Source organism: Marmota monax, unplaced genomic scaffold (assembly GCF_021218885.2).
Source record: "Marmota monax isolate L192 unplaced genomic scaffold, Marmota_monax_Labrador192_F-V1.1 WCK01_AAM20220418_F8-fsc00002, whole genome shotgun sequence".
Classification (NCBI taxonomy): Eukaryota; Metazoa; Chordata; class Mammalia; order Rodentia; family Sciuridae; genus Marmota; species Marmota monax.
Window position 1 is genome coordinate 44,539,402 of NW_026693571.1, and position 16,580 is coordinate 44,555,981.

Genomic DNA, 16,580 nt, shown 5'->3' on the forward strand with positions numbered 1-16,580 from the left:
TCAGTGGTTAAACACCCACTTCAACCCCCAGTTCCAAAAATAAATAAATAAATACATAAGTTCCCTACTAATCTTTTACCCGATGGTTCCAGCAGCAATTGGTTTCTCTTTTTTTAGAGAATAAATATAGGCTCACCCTGGACATGTGGTTTTGTGTCTCGCTTTATCCTCTGACCCTAATATCTCGGACATGTTACCACATTAGATGTAGATCAGTTCATTTTAAATGGCTTCCTGTAGTTTATTTTATTTTTTTTTAAAAATGTTTCTCTGGTTTGGAAATATTTCGGATTCCCATGATTTTAGAAAGGAACACCGGAGCCTTCAGCTTTCCGTGCTGTCATTCCTGAGTCCCCCCGTCACGAGGTTAGTGTGGTGCTGTGTAGTGTGAGTTGATGGACCAGACGCTCAGCCATACAGTCGCAGCAGAGAGCCTCCCCGTGGGGCTGGGGCGGAAGAGATGATCCGAGCTTTGCTTGGAGGGGGGAGCTGGTGTGTTTGCTTTCTTGAAAAATGGAAACATTTGTGGTGGCCTAGTGTGGCTCTTCCCAAAGCAGACAGTGAGGCCCAGTCCAGAGCAAAGGAAGACGGCTCTCATTGTCAGTAGCCACCAGAGGGACAGAAATAAGAGGATGAAAAGCCCTGACCTCGGGGCCCCCTGATGGCTAAATTGGCAGCAGCATCTATCTGCACAAGCCACCGCTAAACAAGTCAGCAGTGGGGATCCTAAAATCTGTCTCCATTGGAGTTCAGCCTGTGAGGTTGATGATAGCTGTTTGGTTTTCAGAGGACCAGAGCGTTATTCTCTGTCCCATTGGATCTGTCTTTAGTTCTCACCCTTTCCCATATCGGGGAACTAGGAGGGGACTCAGGCTTGTTGATTTCCTTCAGGAAGCAAAAGCCCTGAATTCAGCCTTTGGTGATGGCAGAGGGGGCATGGAGGGCCCTGAGCCAGCAAGTCGTAGGCCTCGCAGGACCCTCCTAAGCGAGGGATGGCCCTCTCCCGGGATGGTCAGAGTTGGGCCAGTGGAACCCAGGCAGAAGTGACTAGATGAACATGAAGCAAAGCAGTCACAAAACGTGCCCACGGGTAAAATCTGGGAATCATCAAAGGAAAAAAAAAAAAAACCCTAGGTCATTTTTCGTGCTTTTCATGCAGCAGCACATGGGCATGGGTGCCAGGTTCGGTGTGCCTACTTGTTTTCCCTGACGTTCCTTTTCTCTCCTTCCTCCAAGCCTCAGAAGAGGAAAGCGGGAAGCCTTTCCAGTGTCCGATTTGTGGTTTGGTTATAAAAAGGAAGAGTTACTGGAAGCGGCACATGGTGATCCACACAGGTTTAAAAAGTCATCAGTGTCCGCTCTGCCCATTCCGGTGTGCTCGCAAGGACAATCTCAAATCCCACATGAAGGTAAGCCACCTGCGGTCGGACCCCAGAAAGAGGCAGGTGCAGCCAGGGTCCCTGCACACAGCCTAGTGCAGGAGGCTGCTGTGGCCGGAGACGGTGCTCAGCGTAGCAGGTAGAATTCAACACAAATGAGGACCATTGAGAAGGGTCTCTTTACAACCCCAGTGCCAGTGCACTTTACAGCCAGGAGCTTAAGGCAGACTCTTCAGTAGGCAGATAATAAATGTAGCATAGAGCTGTCCTTTCTTATGGAGGAACAATGGCTTCACTGGGCCTTGCGTGGTGACGCATTTCTGGGGGTGTTGGGAGGAGGAACTGGGAAAAAGCAGGAAAGGTGGAGTCCAGGAAGAGCTACTGGGCCTGAGCACCAAAGACAGGGCTCCGGGGCCCGCCCACCTCCTGGAGAGACCTGTGCAAACCCAGAAGAGCTCCCTTGTAGGTGTCCGGATACTGAAAGGCACCTGGATTTTTATCTTATTTTGCTAAGGGACCAATGCTGACAAGACTGAGTGGCCTCTGTGAGGCTGTCGGTATAGGACATTATTTTCGATGTCCCAAACCACTGGAAAGCTCAAGTCTATCATAAACACGTAGAGAATTGACTAGAATCTCTTATGCGACATGGGGGAAAACCTGGTCATGGAGAAATCTTCTTAGAAGACCTCACTGATTCTACCTTTTGACTCAACTTCAAGCAAGAGCTTTTGAATTTGATTGATGTGAATTTCAGTCTTATTATGCAACTTTCCTGCCACGTGGCTTTAAGCAAGTTGTTCCTTAGGCTTTCAATTTTCTCATCTGTTCAATGGGAGCTATGGTGCTTGTCATGAAGAGCTATCATCAGGATTAAAGGAGGTGATAGCGGCAAAATGTCTGACACAGAAACGGTCAGTGGCAGTTATTAAAATTAAATAAATGTTCAGTGGCAGTAACTTAATAACTGCCACTGAACATCTTAATAATGACAGTGATATTTCACTGATATTTTCAGTAGGGCTCAACTGTTGACATTATTTACAAGCCGTCTCCCTTCCTGAAATAAGCCCAGTGTATGTATGTAATTAAGATATTTGCTTATTTCGAAATCTTGTAGTCTGAGCCTTCGGAACAGATCAGTAATCCCTGTTCTGAACTGTAGCTCTTAAAAGAGTGTGATGGAACAAAACTTCTATTGACTTTAGGAAATAGCTTAGAAGATTTAAAAAAAAAATTAAATCCATGATGTGATTTGTTTTCTATCATTTGCCTTCTTCTCCTGGGAGTAGTGTGCCCTTCATCTTCAGAATTCACTTAACCAGGGGCTCTGGTGGGTTGGATTTTCCTGTGTTTACTTGGGTTATGGCTCTAACCTTCCTCATCCTCGATCACCTCTCCCCAAAGGAAAAGCCCGTCTTTGAAACCTGCCAAATTGGATTTCATTAGCAAGATGAGACTTCAAAGGAACTGCCTTTGCAAAGAAAACTTGTTTTAGTTACTGCCTCCTTAGCTGTGTTTAGAAATCAGGCCCGGTGAATTTACAGCTTCAGTGAGCAGAAAACTTGCATCTAGCCTGACACCTTGTAAGCTTGGTTTCAGCTCAGGGTCACTTAAAACAACCTATTTATAAACCCAGGGGGGAAAAAAGCTGGGTTTTCAATAGCAGGAACTACTGACCCTGAAACTACAGGGAGATGAGTTGGGTGCCTTGATGACACAGACTCGTGGCCATGACAGTGTTACAGATGAGAGCCGCCAGGGCTCTGCGGGTCGTGGGGTCTTGGAATGCTTTCAGAACAAATCAATAACCAGTACAATAAAGCAGTTGTGTGAAATTACTACTTTATTCAAACTCCTGGTGTCCTAACCTGTTGAGCTCTGACTTGAGCTTTTGATAAGGGAAGCGTGAGAAAGGGATCATGCAAGTTTAATTTCATCAAAGGTGTGCGTTTTTTCCAGCCTCGCCACCTCCCTTATGGGTCTTTATTTAGTTCTTATTTTTTTTAAGTCAAAGAAATCATGATTTTATTTTGATTAGACATACTTTAACATTGCCCAATTTTACAAATCTATAGTCTACACAGAAATGTAAAGGCTGTGGTCTTACGCATAGGTAGCCTCTGCTGCATTCTTCAGAGACTACAAATATGGATGTATGATGTATCTTCTAAAATGAATTTTGCTCTAAAAAGCGGGAACACTGTAGTCAAAGATCAAGACCTCACACTGTGGGTTCAGGAAAGAAAAAAGTCTCACTTCGATGACTTAGGAGCTGCAAGAGTTTGGAAGACTCACTTAACCTCTTAAAACCTGTTTCCACTAATGGAGATAATAATCATACTGCCTCTCCCATGAGTTAAATGAGATAATACACAGAGAGCACTTAATACAGTACCCAGCCTGGAGAAGAGACCTTCAGTAAATGTAGCTAATAATCATTATCCCAAATCCGCCTGTGTGCATATTAATGTTTACATTTAGAAATAATGAATGAGATGGTATAAGAAATTGCTCCAGAATAAATTCTATTGCGTTTCTCTCTTGGTGACCTGTCTTCAGTAACGAGCATTTAGAAAAACTGAAAAAATAAGATGAAATTACCCATTCATCTCTTCACCCAGAAATAACCGTTATAATTCCCATGCATAATCTTCTATATTGATTATACAAATTTAATTAAGAAAAATGGAGTTCTGCTTTCTTTGTTTGATGAGATACAGTATTTACTACTAGGTGTGGGCCTACTAGGTGCCACTCTTTTTGGTAAGCCATCTTTCTTCCAGATCTATATTGTGCAAATGTTTTTAGGACCAACGGCAGCAGGGGCTTGTAAATGCCTCCAGCTTCCCCAGGGTTATCTTAGATTTCCATTAAGTCTTTTACAACTTCCCTGGATGAGTGAGCATACAGGAACTCAATGTGAAATTCATCAGCTAAAACTGAGCAGAAAAGGCGAGAAGGGCTGCCAGGTTAGAGAACACTAATGAAGTAATGGCAGGAAGCTGGACCAGAGGCCGGGCGCTGCCCTCTGCCCCTCCTCGGTCTGCTGTGAGTCCCCAGGAAGACCCTCGCCTGCCTGGCCCAGCCCCCTCAGGGATGGACTGTACGTTTCCCAGAGTTTCTGTAAGCTCTGAAATATAGCCACCCACCCACCCCGGCATCTGACTGCTACCAAGGGCTGGTTCTGATGACGTCTAGGAACTGTTGGTGGCCAGTGACCAGGGAGTGAGTGATTCTGGAGAGAATGGCATCCTTTAGATGAGCATTTCTTCACATTAGCAGACTAAGAGGGCCTTTCAAGCCAGCCGTAGGCTAAAGAGAATAAATGGTAATAGAAAAGTGCTCTTCTGTTGGAGAGAAGGCCACAGGAGGATACATGCTTCTCTCAAAGGCCACACGTGGGCTCTCGTCCCTTTGGGAAGGTGTAGCTCAAATAGAGTCATAAGTGCAAACGTCTGCCCCACACTGTTCCTCCTTCCCACTTGCACTGATTTTTCCACCACTAAACACAAGGCCAGGCTCTAGTGGAAAAGCCACGTGAACGACTGCACACAGATGCCTTTCAGCCAGGGCTTCCTTTCTATCTTGGAACCTGGGCTCTTGTTTTGTCCTTTTCCTTCTTCCAGAAGCTGCTTCCGGAGCTTCTGTTCTTGGATTAGCTTCTGTGCTCTCTGGAGTCAGGAGATGTAAGGGCACCTCTGAAACGGAATCCGCCCCCCTGCATGGCCCTCACAGGGAGCCTTCCTCTGGGTGACCTTTATCACCTGGTTCTGGGCATGCCTTTGGCAGCACCTGTCAGGAGCCCCGGGGGGGGCGGCGCTGTGACCCAAGGCCCCCAGGGTGCCTGTCCCTGTAGGAATCTGGTGGAAGAACTGGTGGGGAATCTTCTGGATTCTGTGAGAAAGTAAATGAGAAATGAAATCCCATTGTTTGGAAAGAGAAAGCGGCGGTGTTAAGAGCCAGGGCGGTCGGTCAGGGTGTTTCCCCACCTCTGCCCTCTGCCTGGGCAGAGGGGAGCCTTTTGGCCGCAACTGAAGTTTTTATGGTTGTTTCTGTTGATAAACTCAGGCTTTGGGGGACCCAGAATCACTTCTGTTGTTTTTTTCAGAAAGCCACAGTGGGGTGCTGTAGCAACAGGATCTCACCATTAACTTTTAATTTCTTTGCTTTTGTTGGTCACTTAACATTATTTAAAAGTATGTTTTGGCTGGTGAAGAATGCTTTTGGATTGCATTCAGAAGGCATAAACAGCTGTAGTAAAACTTGGTCTCTTGGAAAGGAGACCCACACAGAGGGCCCAGGTGGTGCAGTGGGTTAAGGAACGTGCTTTTAACCTCAGTGCAGACCAAGGTTCAAGTCCCCCTCAGGTCACCCCTGAACGACACAGGGTCAGTTTTGTTTGGATTTTGAATTCCAGTCACTGACATTCTTGTTTGTCCAGATCCCACGATTCCCCAAATCATTTGGCCCAAATCTACACAATTGGCAGTTTCTACTCCAGGGAGGGCCAGTCCTGAAATAGCAGTGTGTAGCAGGTCAGCACTGAAGTGCATTGGCAGAGATGAATGGGGAAGTTACAAGCTTATGAGCACCTGTCAGCTCAAAGCCTGGCTCAGGCCAGTGCGATGATTTCCTCACTTTTTCAAGCACTAAATTTGGTAGTGACAGGAAGGAAGAAAAAGTTTCTCCCAGTTTTACAGGTATCGCGTGCATGCAAGACTGGAACTGCGTTTAAAAGTCTGCATTCTCTCACTGCGACAGCAGAATCTAGAGCGTGATATTATAACCACGTTTGGAAAAACCGTTTTCCTCTTTCTCAGAATGTTTGGTGAGGGTCGGACCTTGATTTTTCTCCTGCTTTCCTTTCTTCCTATGTAATTTTGCTCAAGCCACTTCTTCTGGGGGTCTCAATTTCCCTGTCTATGAAATGGGAATACCTTGGAGGTATCAATTGCCTACATGCTTCATTACCTAAGAGCAGCGTTTTGAAAATTGAGATTATGTTTGCAAAACATAGCTAATTCTCTGGGTGACCATAATTGGGTACATGCAAAGTATTATTGTGAGAAGAATAACTTGACAGGTTACCTCTTTTGACCCCTAACTAGTAATTATATAAGTTGACCTTGGGCTGGGTTTGTAATATTTTCTCGGAAGATAGCAACCGAGATCAGATGACTGAACTATCAGGCGGTTTCTGCCCGGCGCTGCGTCCATTGGCAGGCAGATATGATAATGGACTCTTAACCTGGTGGACCTGCTTTGTGTTTGGGGATCGACCTCATTACCTGGAGCACTCATGAAGTGCTCCTCTGGTTGTCTTCTTCCCCGGGGGCGGGGGGGGGGCTGTGCAGGGTGAGGAAGTCGTGGATGGGGAGTGTGGATGTACGGCGGGCACCCTCCCTGCATGCACGGCACCGAGCTCACTCTTCTTGCTTCTCCGTCAGGTTCACCAACACCAGGACCGGGGAGAGACCTTTCAGTGCCAGCTATGCCCTTTCACTTCCTCTCGCCACTTCAGCCTGAAACTCCACATGCGCTGCCACCAGCACTTCCTGAGGACAGAAGCCAAGGTGAAGGAGGAGACCTCAGACCCAGATGTCAAGGGATCTCCCCACCTCAGTGACAGTGGCTGCCTGGGGCAGCAAAGGGAAGGAGGAGGGACAGAGCTAGTGGGGACCGTGATGACGTCTAACACTCCAGAGAGGACTAGCCAGGGTGGGGCTGGCGTCTCGCCTTTGCTGGTGAAGGAGGAACCCAAGGAAGATAACGGCCTGCCCGCCTCCTTTACCCTGAGTGCCGCCGACAGGCCCGCCAACCACACAAAGCTGAAAGACCCCTCCGAGTATGTGGCCAACAGTGCGGCAGCATTGTTCAGCCAGGACATCTCTGTTAAGATGGCGTCTGATTTTCTCATGAAGCTGTCAGGTACTTGACTAGGGTTGTGTTCTCTCTCCCTCTGTCTCTCTGTCTCGCTTTCTTTCTCTACCAGTATTTTCATCTGTAAAATAAGCTGGCAGGATCACAAGGCTCCCCGCAAGTCTGAGAGTCTGCACTTTCATAAATTTTCCTTGACTTACTTTCTCCCACCCCCCTTTTTTTTTCTTCTTCTTTTTTTTTTTTGGCAATCCTTTGGAGGTAGGCGTGGCTTTGGTTTGGGTCTCAGAACAACAGGGATCTTTGATTTCCTTCTGGTTTTTACCCTTTGGGGATTCTCACTGTTGGCGGGGGAAGGTCACAGGGTGAGCCAAGTTTGTGCCCTTTGCTTTGTGCCACCTTGGGCCCCGATTTGACATATCTCTTTCTGCACTGGGTTCTTCAAAGTACTTGCATCTGGAATACCTCATTTTGTATTATTCAAGTTCTTTACTGTCTTAATTTGAAAGGACACATTGACAGACCACTATGAGGAATCACACTTCTGCAATTTGAGCAAACGAGAAAGATCATCTGTATGATTTTTCTTCAGGATTTTGTGGGTGGGTTATGTTTGTGTGTGTGTGTGTAAAGTTTTTTATTTTATTGAGGTGAAATTACATAAGATTTACCTTTTTAACCATTTTTTAGGTGTGCGGTTCGGTGGCATTCAGTACCTTCATCTTCTGGTGTACCTGCCACCACTGTTGGTCTCTAGAACTTTATCTTTCCAAGCTGAAGTTCTGTATCCAATACACAATGAGTCCCCCTAAGTCCTCCCTCCAGCCCCTGGTAACCACGATTTTACTTTCATCTCTATGAATTTGAATCTTTCAGGTACTTCATATAAAGTAGAATTTTTAAAAAGTTTTTTTTTTAAACAACATTCTGTTCTTACCGTTATGATCCCTTTTTAAAAGAAGATAATGTAAAAATCATGAAAATGTATTCTTATCAATTGATATCACTTTTCATTACCATCAAATTACACATGACTCTTTTTTGGTCATTTTTTTCCCCGTGTGTTTGATTTAGCATCGAAGTTGAACAGGGGTGGAGAGATGTTAGATTTTTTTTTTCTCCCAACTCTTTTTTTGGGAATGATAAGACGTGTTGTGGGACCATGCTGATCCTCATTACATTTTAAAAAAGTACAATTTGAAATTTTAAAGGAGTTGTAGAGGGTGGGGAAAGGTCGGTTGAGAATCGGTCCTGTCGTTCAGTGAAGGTGGCAGTCCCCAGGATGATTTCCAAATGCCATTTCAGCTCTTTGGAGATTGACAATACCCTTTAAATGGAGAATAATTGGTCACCTCCTTCCTTTAAGTGGACTGAGAGTCGCATTTCACTAAATGTCATTGCCAGGTGAATGAGAGGCTCAGCTTCACGCCAAAGTCCCTTTTCTCGGTGGCACTTCAGTCAGGTCTTTCAGAATGTCCCCTTAACCCCAGATCTTTGCCCCTCAGCAGTTGGAAGGCATGAGGCGAGGCGGGGGGATAGAAAATGAGAATCCCAGAAATTAACGGGTGGGGAGGGGAAGGGGGAGGGGCCGAGCTACAGGAACTAGTTGCATTTAATGGAGTCATTGATGCAGTTCGGGGTCTCCGCTCTTCTCACCTGGCCCTCTCCCTCTCCCATCCCAATCTCAGGGAAAATGTGATTATCTAGACTTTGAGATTTATATTTAAAATTCCTTGATAATGTGGGAAAACACGTGTTTCCAGTTTCCTCTTTGTCACCTGTAAGGGAACCTGGCTCTTCCTCCAAGGTCTCCTCTATGGTAGCAGAAGGGCCTCCTTTTCTGAACTTTTTTAGTACAGTCCTGAGGGAAGCAACTCCAAGGACAAATTCACTTAGCATAGCTTGGTGGTGGTCGTTTCTCTACTTAACAGACAGAGGCACAGGAGGTGGGGAGAGGGCGAATAACTCTCAATGTGTGTTATTCCCTTCACCCCTTGACTCCAGGGAATTTTTTAAATCTAGAGGAAGACGAGGAGGGAGGCGGGAAGGTTTGATCTGTGGATGGAACCCTGTGCATGATAACGCAACTCCTGCTGGGCTCAGCTCCCAGTGCCCCCCATCAGGCATCGGGGTGTAATTAGCTCCAGTCTCAGGAAGCCTGAGAGAGGGTTGTGGCTGCCTGAGCCAGTACTGCAAATAGCAGAGACTGAGGGGAGAAGCAGCCAGTTGGAAGGTTGGGGTGAAGCACTGTGTCTTCTATTGTGATCTGCTGTTTCAGCCAGCTATTGATGGGGAGTTGTTTACAGTTTGGCAGTCGGAGTATTTACCTACTGATCAATTGGCATAAGAAAACAGATAACAAATGCACACTATTTATGCAAAAGGCCCATGCAGCTATTTTATGGTGGCTTACTAGAGGTCCTGAAACCTGACTTGTATGCACTGTTACCTAGCAACCTGTTATAAAGTCACCGGGGAGTGAGATGCATCAGTAATTTTTTGTGTGTGCATATTTGGATGTAAATGTAAACTTGGTGACTGTGGCAATGCGACCCACGGGAGGAGAAGATATGTTAAAAGGAAAAGGCTACATTTTCTTCAGGGATTTTTTTTTTTTTAAATTTCACTGTCTGGTTGGTTGGACCCTAGAATTGATATCGCTGCTCCCCCTGAGGGGCTCTACCTGGCTGTATCTGGATATGATTCAGGGACCAAAAGGCCAAAATCCCAGGGAGCGAGGCTGAGTTTCTAGCTCTTCCTGTCCTCGGATGGAGTGAACAAGTACCGAGCCTCAGGCCCTGTCCCTTGGCATTATAACGGTGCCATTGTTCTTGCAGGGAATTTTCTCGCTGGGCTCTGTCCGTGCACCTGCTGATACCATAGGGTGCAGCTGTTTGTGGGCACTGAGTCTGGGAGTCTTTGTGCCAGCCAGATCGCTGTCTGCAAAACTGGAGCACAGTGACAAATTCAAGCGTGTAGACACCTACTTGTTTCCAAAAGAGAGAGCGAAAACACTTGATGCTTTCTTGCCTGGTTATTAAGGAGAGTCTTTCTTGCTCCTTCGATTAAAAATAAGCATAAAGATGTCTGAATGGAGCTCAGTGAGATTCAGAGTCGCTGGATGGAATGATGTTTTAAATGGGTTCTGCATCCTTCTACCCTCACCCCTGTGTGCAGATTTCAACTGTGAAATAAAAAGCCCTTCTCCCAACCATTGGCTGTTCTTCCCTCCGAGCTCACTGAACATTCCCTGCTCCTTTGAGCTGACTATTGCTCCCTAGAATCAGGCATCCTCGGCTCAGCATCACAGTTGATTAACGGAAAGTATGGGGTGACCCCTTCTGCTGGCTTCCTAGGTGGGTGGAAAGTGTTTTATAGACTTCAGTGGAATTTGGAACTGGGCAGTAGGCCTTAGAAGGCTAAGGTCCTACATGTCCAAATAGATCTTTTGTGGAAGCCAGAAGACACATGCAAATCACTGTGTGACAGAACAAATGATTCAGGGGCCACAGGCCTGGAGGTGATCTGGGGAGGGGTGCTCACAAACCATCGGGTGCTTAATTCCTGCTGAGCCTGTTCTTGTCTCCCATGGCCAGCAGCAGTTCTTAACCTCTGCTGCACGCTAGACTTACCTGGGGAGTTTTTGTAAAATGCCAGGGCCCAGAAATTATGGTTTAATTGGTCTGAAATAAGCCCTAGACGTTGGCATTTTCTTTACAATCTTCAAATGATTCTAACATGCGGCTAGGAGTGGGGACCGCTGACAGGGAGTATAAACTTGGTACGCGGTGCAGTATGTTTCAGCACAGCTACGGACTTTCTGAATATAGGTCTCTTCCCTGTGTTCCATCCCAATCCATGAAGAGGGACATGGGGATGTAAGATAGGCCTGAGGCATTTATTTCTTTAGAGGCCAAGGTTGGCATGAAGGAGAGACCTGGGGCTGAGTCATATTCATTGAGCCCCATGTTTTTCCTGGTGAGGCTCCATGACCGGGGACTGTCCAGTTTGAAAATCTCAAGTCTCTATCTGGGGACATCAAGGAGCTGGGAGTATCGTGATTAGAAGCCCAATTCAAAGTTGTCTGCAACGCCTAACATCATTTCTCTTTCTGCAAACGGCACTTTTCAAGATATAAAACTTAATTCTAACTCTCCAAATTATAACCAAGCAGTTGACAGAAACTTGGCACCTCTCTTGTTGGCAGGGAGTATCTTTTTGTCCCTGATTTTCCAAAATAAAAGATATAAGTCATTTCAACTATTTTTAATTTGGAAACCAGAGAAAATTTTTGTATCGTCTCCCACATCATATTAATTTCGTAAAATTGAGACCAAAATAATTTTAACTAGGAGAGATGGACTTTTTAAAGTGGTAACTTACTTTTAGCCTCATGGAGGTGGTTCACGAATAAATGGGTACAGGCTAAATTGTTTCTAATTTATTGGCAACTCAGCCATGAAATAGCAAAGGTTTTCATGTGTCAGTGAAGAGGTGATGATAAAAGTGTTTGGGTCATACCTTGGGGCTTCCCACAGGCTTTTGCTCTGCAGCCCCCAATCATTTCACACAGTTTTATACGTCTGCAGTCACAATATGGCTTATGTGTACATGGCAGTTCCCTGGCTGCAGAAGGAAGGTTGGGAGATGCCCACTGAACCAAGTGGTTCCCTCTGCATGGCGGCTCTGATTGGCTTTCTGTGAAGCATCTTAACAAACAAGCCTTCATCTTTGTGCCAATTACAGCGAGAACCCCAGTGCCAGTGCCCCCGGGCTCTCCCAGTGCCTGGGTGTGCACTCCACACTGGGTCTATTTTTGAACCCCCCCTTTGCATCTTGGTCTTGGCTCCTCTTTTTAGCCCTGTCTTGCTTTCCTCGTGATGGGCACTCGCCAATCATGTGACTCAAATTCCTCGTGGGAGCAGCTGCTTGGGGGGCCTTCTACATGCAAGTAGCCTGAATGCCCTTTGTGAAACCCTGGATTTTATTGAACTCAGTGATTCATAGGAGAGAAGGAGAGTGTGACTCCTGTTTCTCATGACTTGCTAGTCCATGAGACCGATTTGAGTCACAGAAGGGGGCAGACAGGATTATAAGGGGACCTAGAGTGACACACAGGTGTTAAAACCTGCGTGGATGGAGACTTGGAGATATATACTCAATGCTTATTATACTTACCTTCTGTAATGCTTACTCTGTGTCATTTAACCCCTGGGAGCCTCACAGCAATCCCATAGCATTAGCATTGCCATTTTACAGATGATGAAACTAAGAAACAGAGGTTGAGTCTTGCCGAATTTCAAACAGCTAATAAGTGGCCAGACTGGTATTTTAATCCAGGCAGCCTGGTTCCAGCATTTCCTTCCCTGAGCTGTCTGGACCTTAAATTACAAGGTAAAGAAGCAGCAAAATAGGAAGTTGGCTCTATTCTCTGCTCTTCTTGTTTGTTGTGGGGTTAGCCAGAACCTCTTATGGATCCTCTCTCTGTTATATGGCAGGTATTTCCAGCATTTGTATTTTCTGCATGTTTGTGTGTGTGTGTGTGTGTGTGTGTGTATGTGTGGTAATGGGTATGGCTAGGCAAGTGCTCTACCGCAGAGCCTCCTCTCCAGCCCTTGGAAGTGGTATTAATAGTTTTGACTTCTTAGGGAGTGTTTTAGTCAGTTTTTTTGTTTTTTTTTTGTTTTTTTGCTGCTGTGACCAAAAGACCTGACAAGAACAGTTTTGGAAGAGGAAGAGTTTATTTGGGGCTCATCTTTTCGGAGTTCTCAGTCCACAGATGACTGACTTCATTGCTCTGGGCTTGAGGTGAGGCAAAGCATCATGGCAGAAAGGTGTGGAAGAGGAAAGCAGCTCAGAACTTGACAGTTGGGAAGCAGAGAGGGACTGAGCTGCCTCACCAGGGAAAATATATACACCGAGGCACGCCCCCAAGGACCCACTTCTCCAGCCACACCGTACTGCCTACAGTTAGCACCCAGTTAATCCGTCTAAGTGGACTAATGCATTAATTAGGTTAAGGTTCTCATAACTTAACCATTCACCCCTAAACTTTCTTGCATTGTCTCACACACGAGCTTTTGGGGGACACCTCACATCTAAACCATAACAGGGAGTATTTTAGAACATAGAGATTACTAATAGTAGGGTCCACTTACCTTTGCATAGACTGTTAGGGTACAAGTGTATTTTCAAATACGTCGTGTCCCAATGAGCGTGTGGATGAGGAATCCAAGACTCGGGAGTCCGTGGAAACTCATCATGACGCATCAGAGCTTGGTTTCCTCACTGTGCTGGAGATAGTGTACCTCCTTCTAAAAGAGCCACCAGCATGATGTTTTATCCTGACAGACTGTTGAGAAAACTTATCAGGGTCCATCATTACTGTAAAATTAAAACTAAATCATTGTCTTCCTCCTCACAGAAGCGGATTTTCTTCTATTTACTGCTGTTGTCATTGTCACACTTTGTACTTGCTGTTATAAGCTCCATCGTTCGTCAGATGTGTTTGCAGTGAGCTAGGCCCTGTGCCAACCACAACCACTTCATGCAGTTTTTCTCTTGACCCCCACCACAGCCCTGTAGGGTCAGAAGTATTAAACCTATTTTATAGATGAGGAAGCTGAGACTTTAAGGTTTCGGCCACAAGAAACAGAGCAAAGATTCAGCTCTGCCTAGCTGCAAAGGCTTGGCTCATGACCACTTAATTAGCTATTACCTAATTTTTATTTCTCAGTTGAGCAAACTGTCTTTTGACCTCCGTCTGCTTCACTGTTTATTTTCCTTGGCTTCGAATCATGGCATCATTTCTAATGCATGTGCTTTTAGTCACTAATCTGGTTAAATTCTTTGTATCTTCAGAATGCGTGTACGATTCATCTTTTCCTGGGCAGCCTTCACTTCACCTAGATAGCTTGCCCCTCCAGATCCCCCCAGCCCAGCACCCCACCCTGCCCCCCAGTCCTCCAAAGCATTTCTGATGGACTGTTCTTCAAATACCTCCTGCATCTGGGGATGTCCCTGACTGCCTGCCTTCTGCTGAGTAACAGCTCTCCACCACTCTGGACAAAAAGTCGGCAGCCTTTAGCTTTGCTGGGGTGTAGACCCCCAACCCCCCGCCACTTCCCTTCTTCTGCCTTCTCCAGTGTTATTCCAGGGTTCTGGTCATTTGATCTATGGAGCGCCATTTATATCCTCCTCCAAAGTCGCGCTGCACAGGGGTGAGCCTCCTGGGAGGGAATCACTGTGGCCATTTCATAGTCCACAGCAAACCACCCATCAGACTCTGGGGGATCCATAATGACAAAAATCACTTGCACACTGATCTGTGAACCAGGGATCAAAATGACAAGCATAACGGTCTCAAGGAGATGTCGTTTGGGGTAGGTGGTCACTGCGTTCCCTGGAAGGGGAACTGTTGTCCAAGTCTTTAGGTTTCCTTTCTTCTGGTTCATGCAGGTCACTCGGGAGTATGACCTTTATAGTAATGTTGTCATCTCGTGTAACAAAGCTGTTGTCCAGTCTTTAGGTTTCCTTTCTTCTGGTTCATGCAGGTCACTCCGTTGCTGTTCACCCGTTTCCTTTTTGAATGTGTTAATAGTGTGCGTTTAAAAGACAGCTTTCTTTCACATTTACTCAAGACTTGATGGCTTTTCCAGGACTTGTCCTTCCTGCTGTTGACAAGGGAGATATCCTGTCTGTTAAGCGGATTACTGCAGATGGCTACTTTTGCTCATTATGTGTGGGGTTTAGTAGTTTAGTTTGTAGAGAAAGAACTTATGTATTCCTTTTAAAGTTCTTGAAGCGCCCTTCACTATTGTTACTAACCTTGACCTTCTCCATAGGTGGGCTTCCTCCTCCCCCAGTGGCTCTGTATCCTTCGTCAAACCTGTCATGGGGGACCTTTGCAGTCTTGATTTGGGTACTCAGATCCTAAAGTGTGGCCAGGTATTAATGAGAAATATAAGATGGTTAAAATTTCACTAAACACCAGCTGTAGAACAATTAAGGCAAATTAAACAGCAAGCTTTAAAAATATTTAGCAAATGTGGTACACATTCCATTTTCACACAGTATGCTTAGCCTTTAAAAGTAATATTCAGTATAGAATTAATTATTATTTAATTAAATCATAGCCTCTGTTTGGGTTTTAGAAGACAATTTATTTTTCTCACTCAAAGCACTTCAAATTGTCAAAAAAGCAAACAAATAAACAAAAGCAACACAAAGCCCAGGTCCCCAGCTTGCTCACGAGTGCTTCCGTGCCACTCACAGAGCAACGTAGATGGCTGTGATGGCAGCAGGGTACGGTCTGGAAAGCTAAACTCTGACTCTGGTTTTATCACTCATGACTGTGTGATTTTAAAAAGGTCATGTCATCCTCTGAGCTCGTGTTTTCTTATTGTAAAATAAGGGAGATAGAAAACAGTAATGGTTTTCATTTCGTTTTTTTAAACACCAAACCCATTTATTTTTCCAAACAAAATCTTAACTGAATCTCAATATGTAAAACTCATATTGGAAGATGTACTTGTCAATGTAACTTTTTGTTTAAGTTCACATTTATTATACTTATTTATTTAAAACCCCCAAATTAAAGAAAAATTTTACTCTGGTGTTATGGAGTATGATATTTATAGTAATGTTATCATCTAGTATATTTCTAAATTTACCTTGCTATTTGCAGATTCAAGATTCTCTGCTCCAGTGCAGGGAAGTTGTGGCAAATGGGAACAGATTTCTATCAACTCATCTTGTAATCCCAAGGTCCCTTTAATTCAATCTATTCAGATACTGAAAAGAGTATAATAATATAAAGTTTCTGTTTCAGAGACGACAACATTTAGCAACTTCCTTTATTTATTCCTTATAACAAACGGTAGACAAGAAGCATCCAAAACTTACAACTTGCAGTACAGCCATTCAAAATCCTGTTTCAGCTGTGTGGTGACTACTCAGTTAACTGCTCTTTGGAAAATGTATTTAATGACATTAGGTCTTAGATGCCTCGTCTGCAGAATAGGGATTACATTAGGACCTACCTCAAGGGCTGTTTGTGCGGGTCAGATAGTTAATCCACATAGATTGGATGCGGTATTTCCTGGCCCATGTCCATGTGCTCAGTAAATGACAGATCCAGCTCTCTCTGCCTGTCTTCATAATGTGTGTCTGTCTTTGTTGTCTGTTAGCTACAATGGAACACATACTCTTGGACTGACCCTGGTATTTAATTTAAGGCAGGTTTGCCTAGGGGACAGTTGGTGATGTCTAGGGACATTTTATGTTTTTACCACTGGTAGGAGCTACTGGCCTCTAGTGGGT

The 16,580-nt window shown here is 45.1% G+C and overlaps 1 protein-coding gene across 7 annotated transcripts in view; it reads left to right on the forward strand.

The window, feature by feature from the left end:
* Znf827 (zinc finger protein 827) overlaps nt 1-16,580 on the forward strand; it is a 168,100-nt gene that overhangs the window by 38,959 nt on the left and 112,561 nt on the right. For all 7 annotated transcript variants that reach the window (XM_046458961.2, XM_046458964.2, XM_046458963.2 and 4 more), the window contains exons 3-4: nt 1,237-1,409; nt 6,830-7,310. In XM_046458961.2, coding sequence (XP_046314917.1) covers nt 1,237-1,409; nt 6,830-7,310 — 654 coding nt within the window. The remainder of the gene's footprint in view (nt 1-1,236; nt 1,410-6,829; nt 7,311-16,580) is intronic.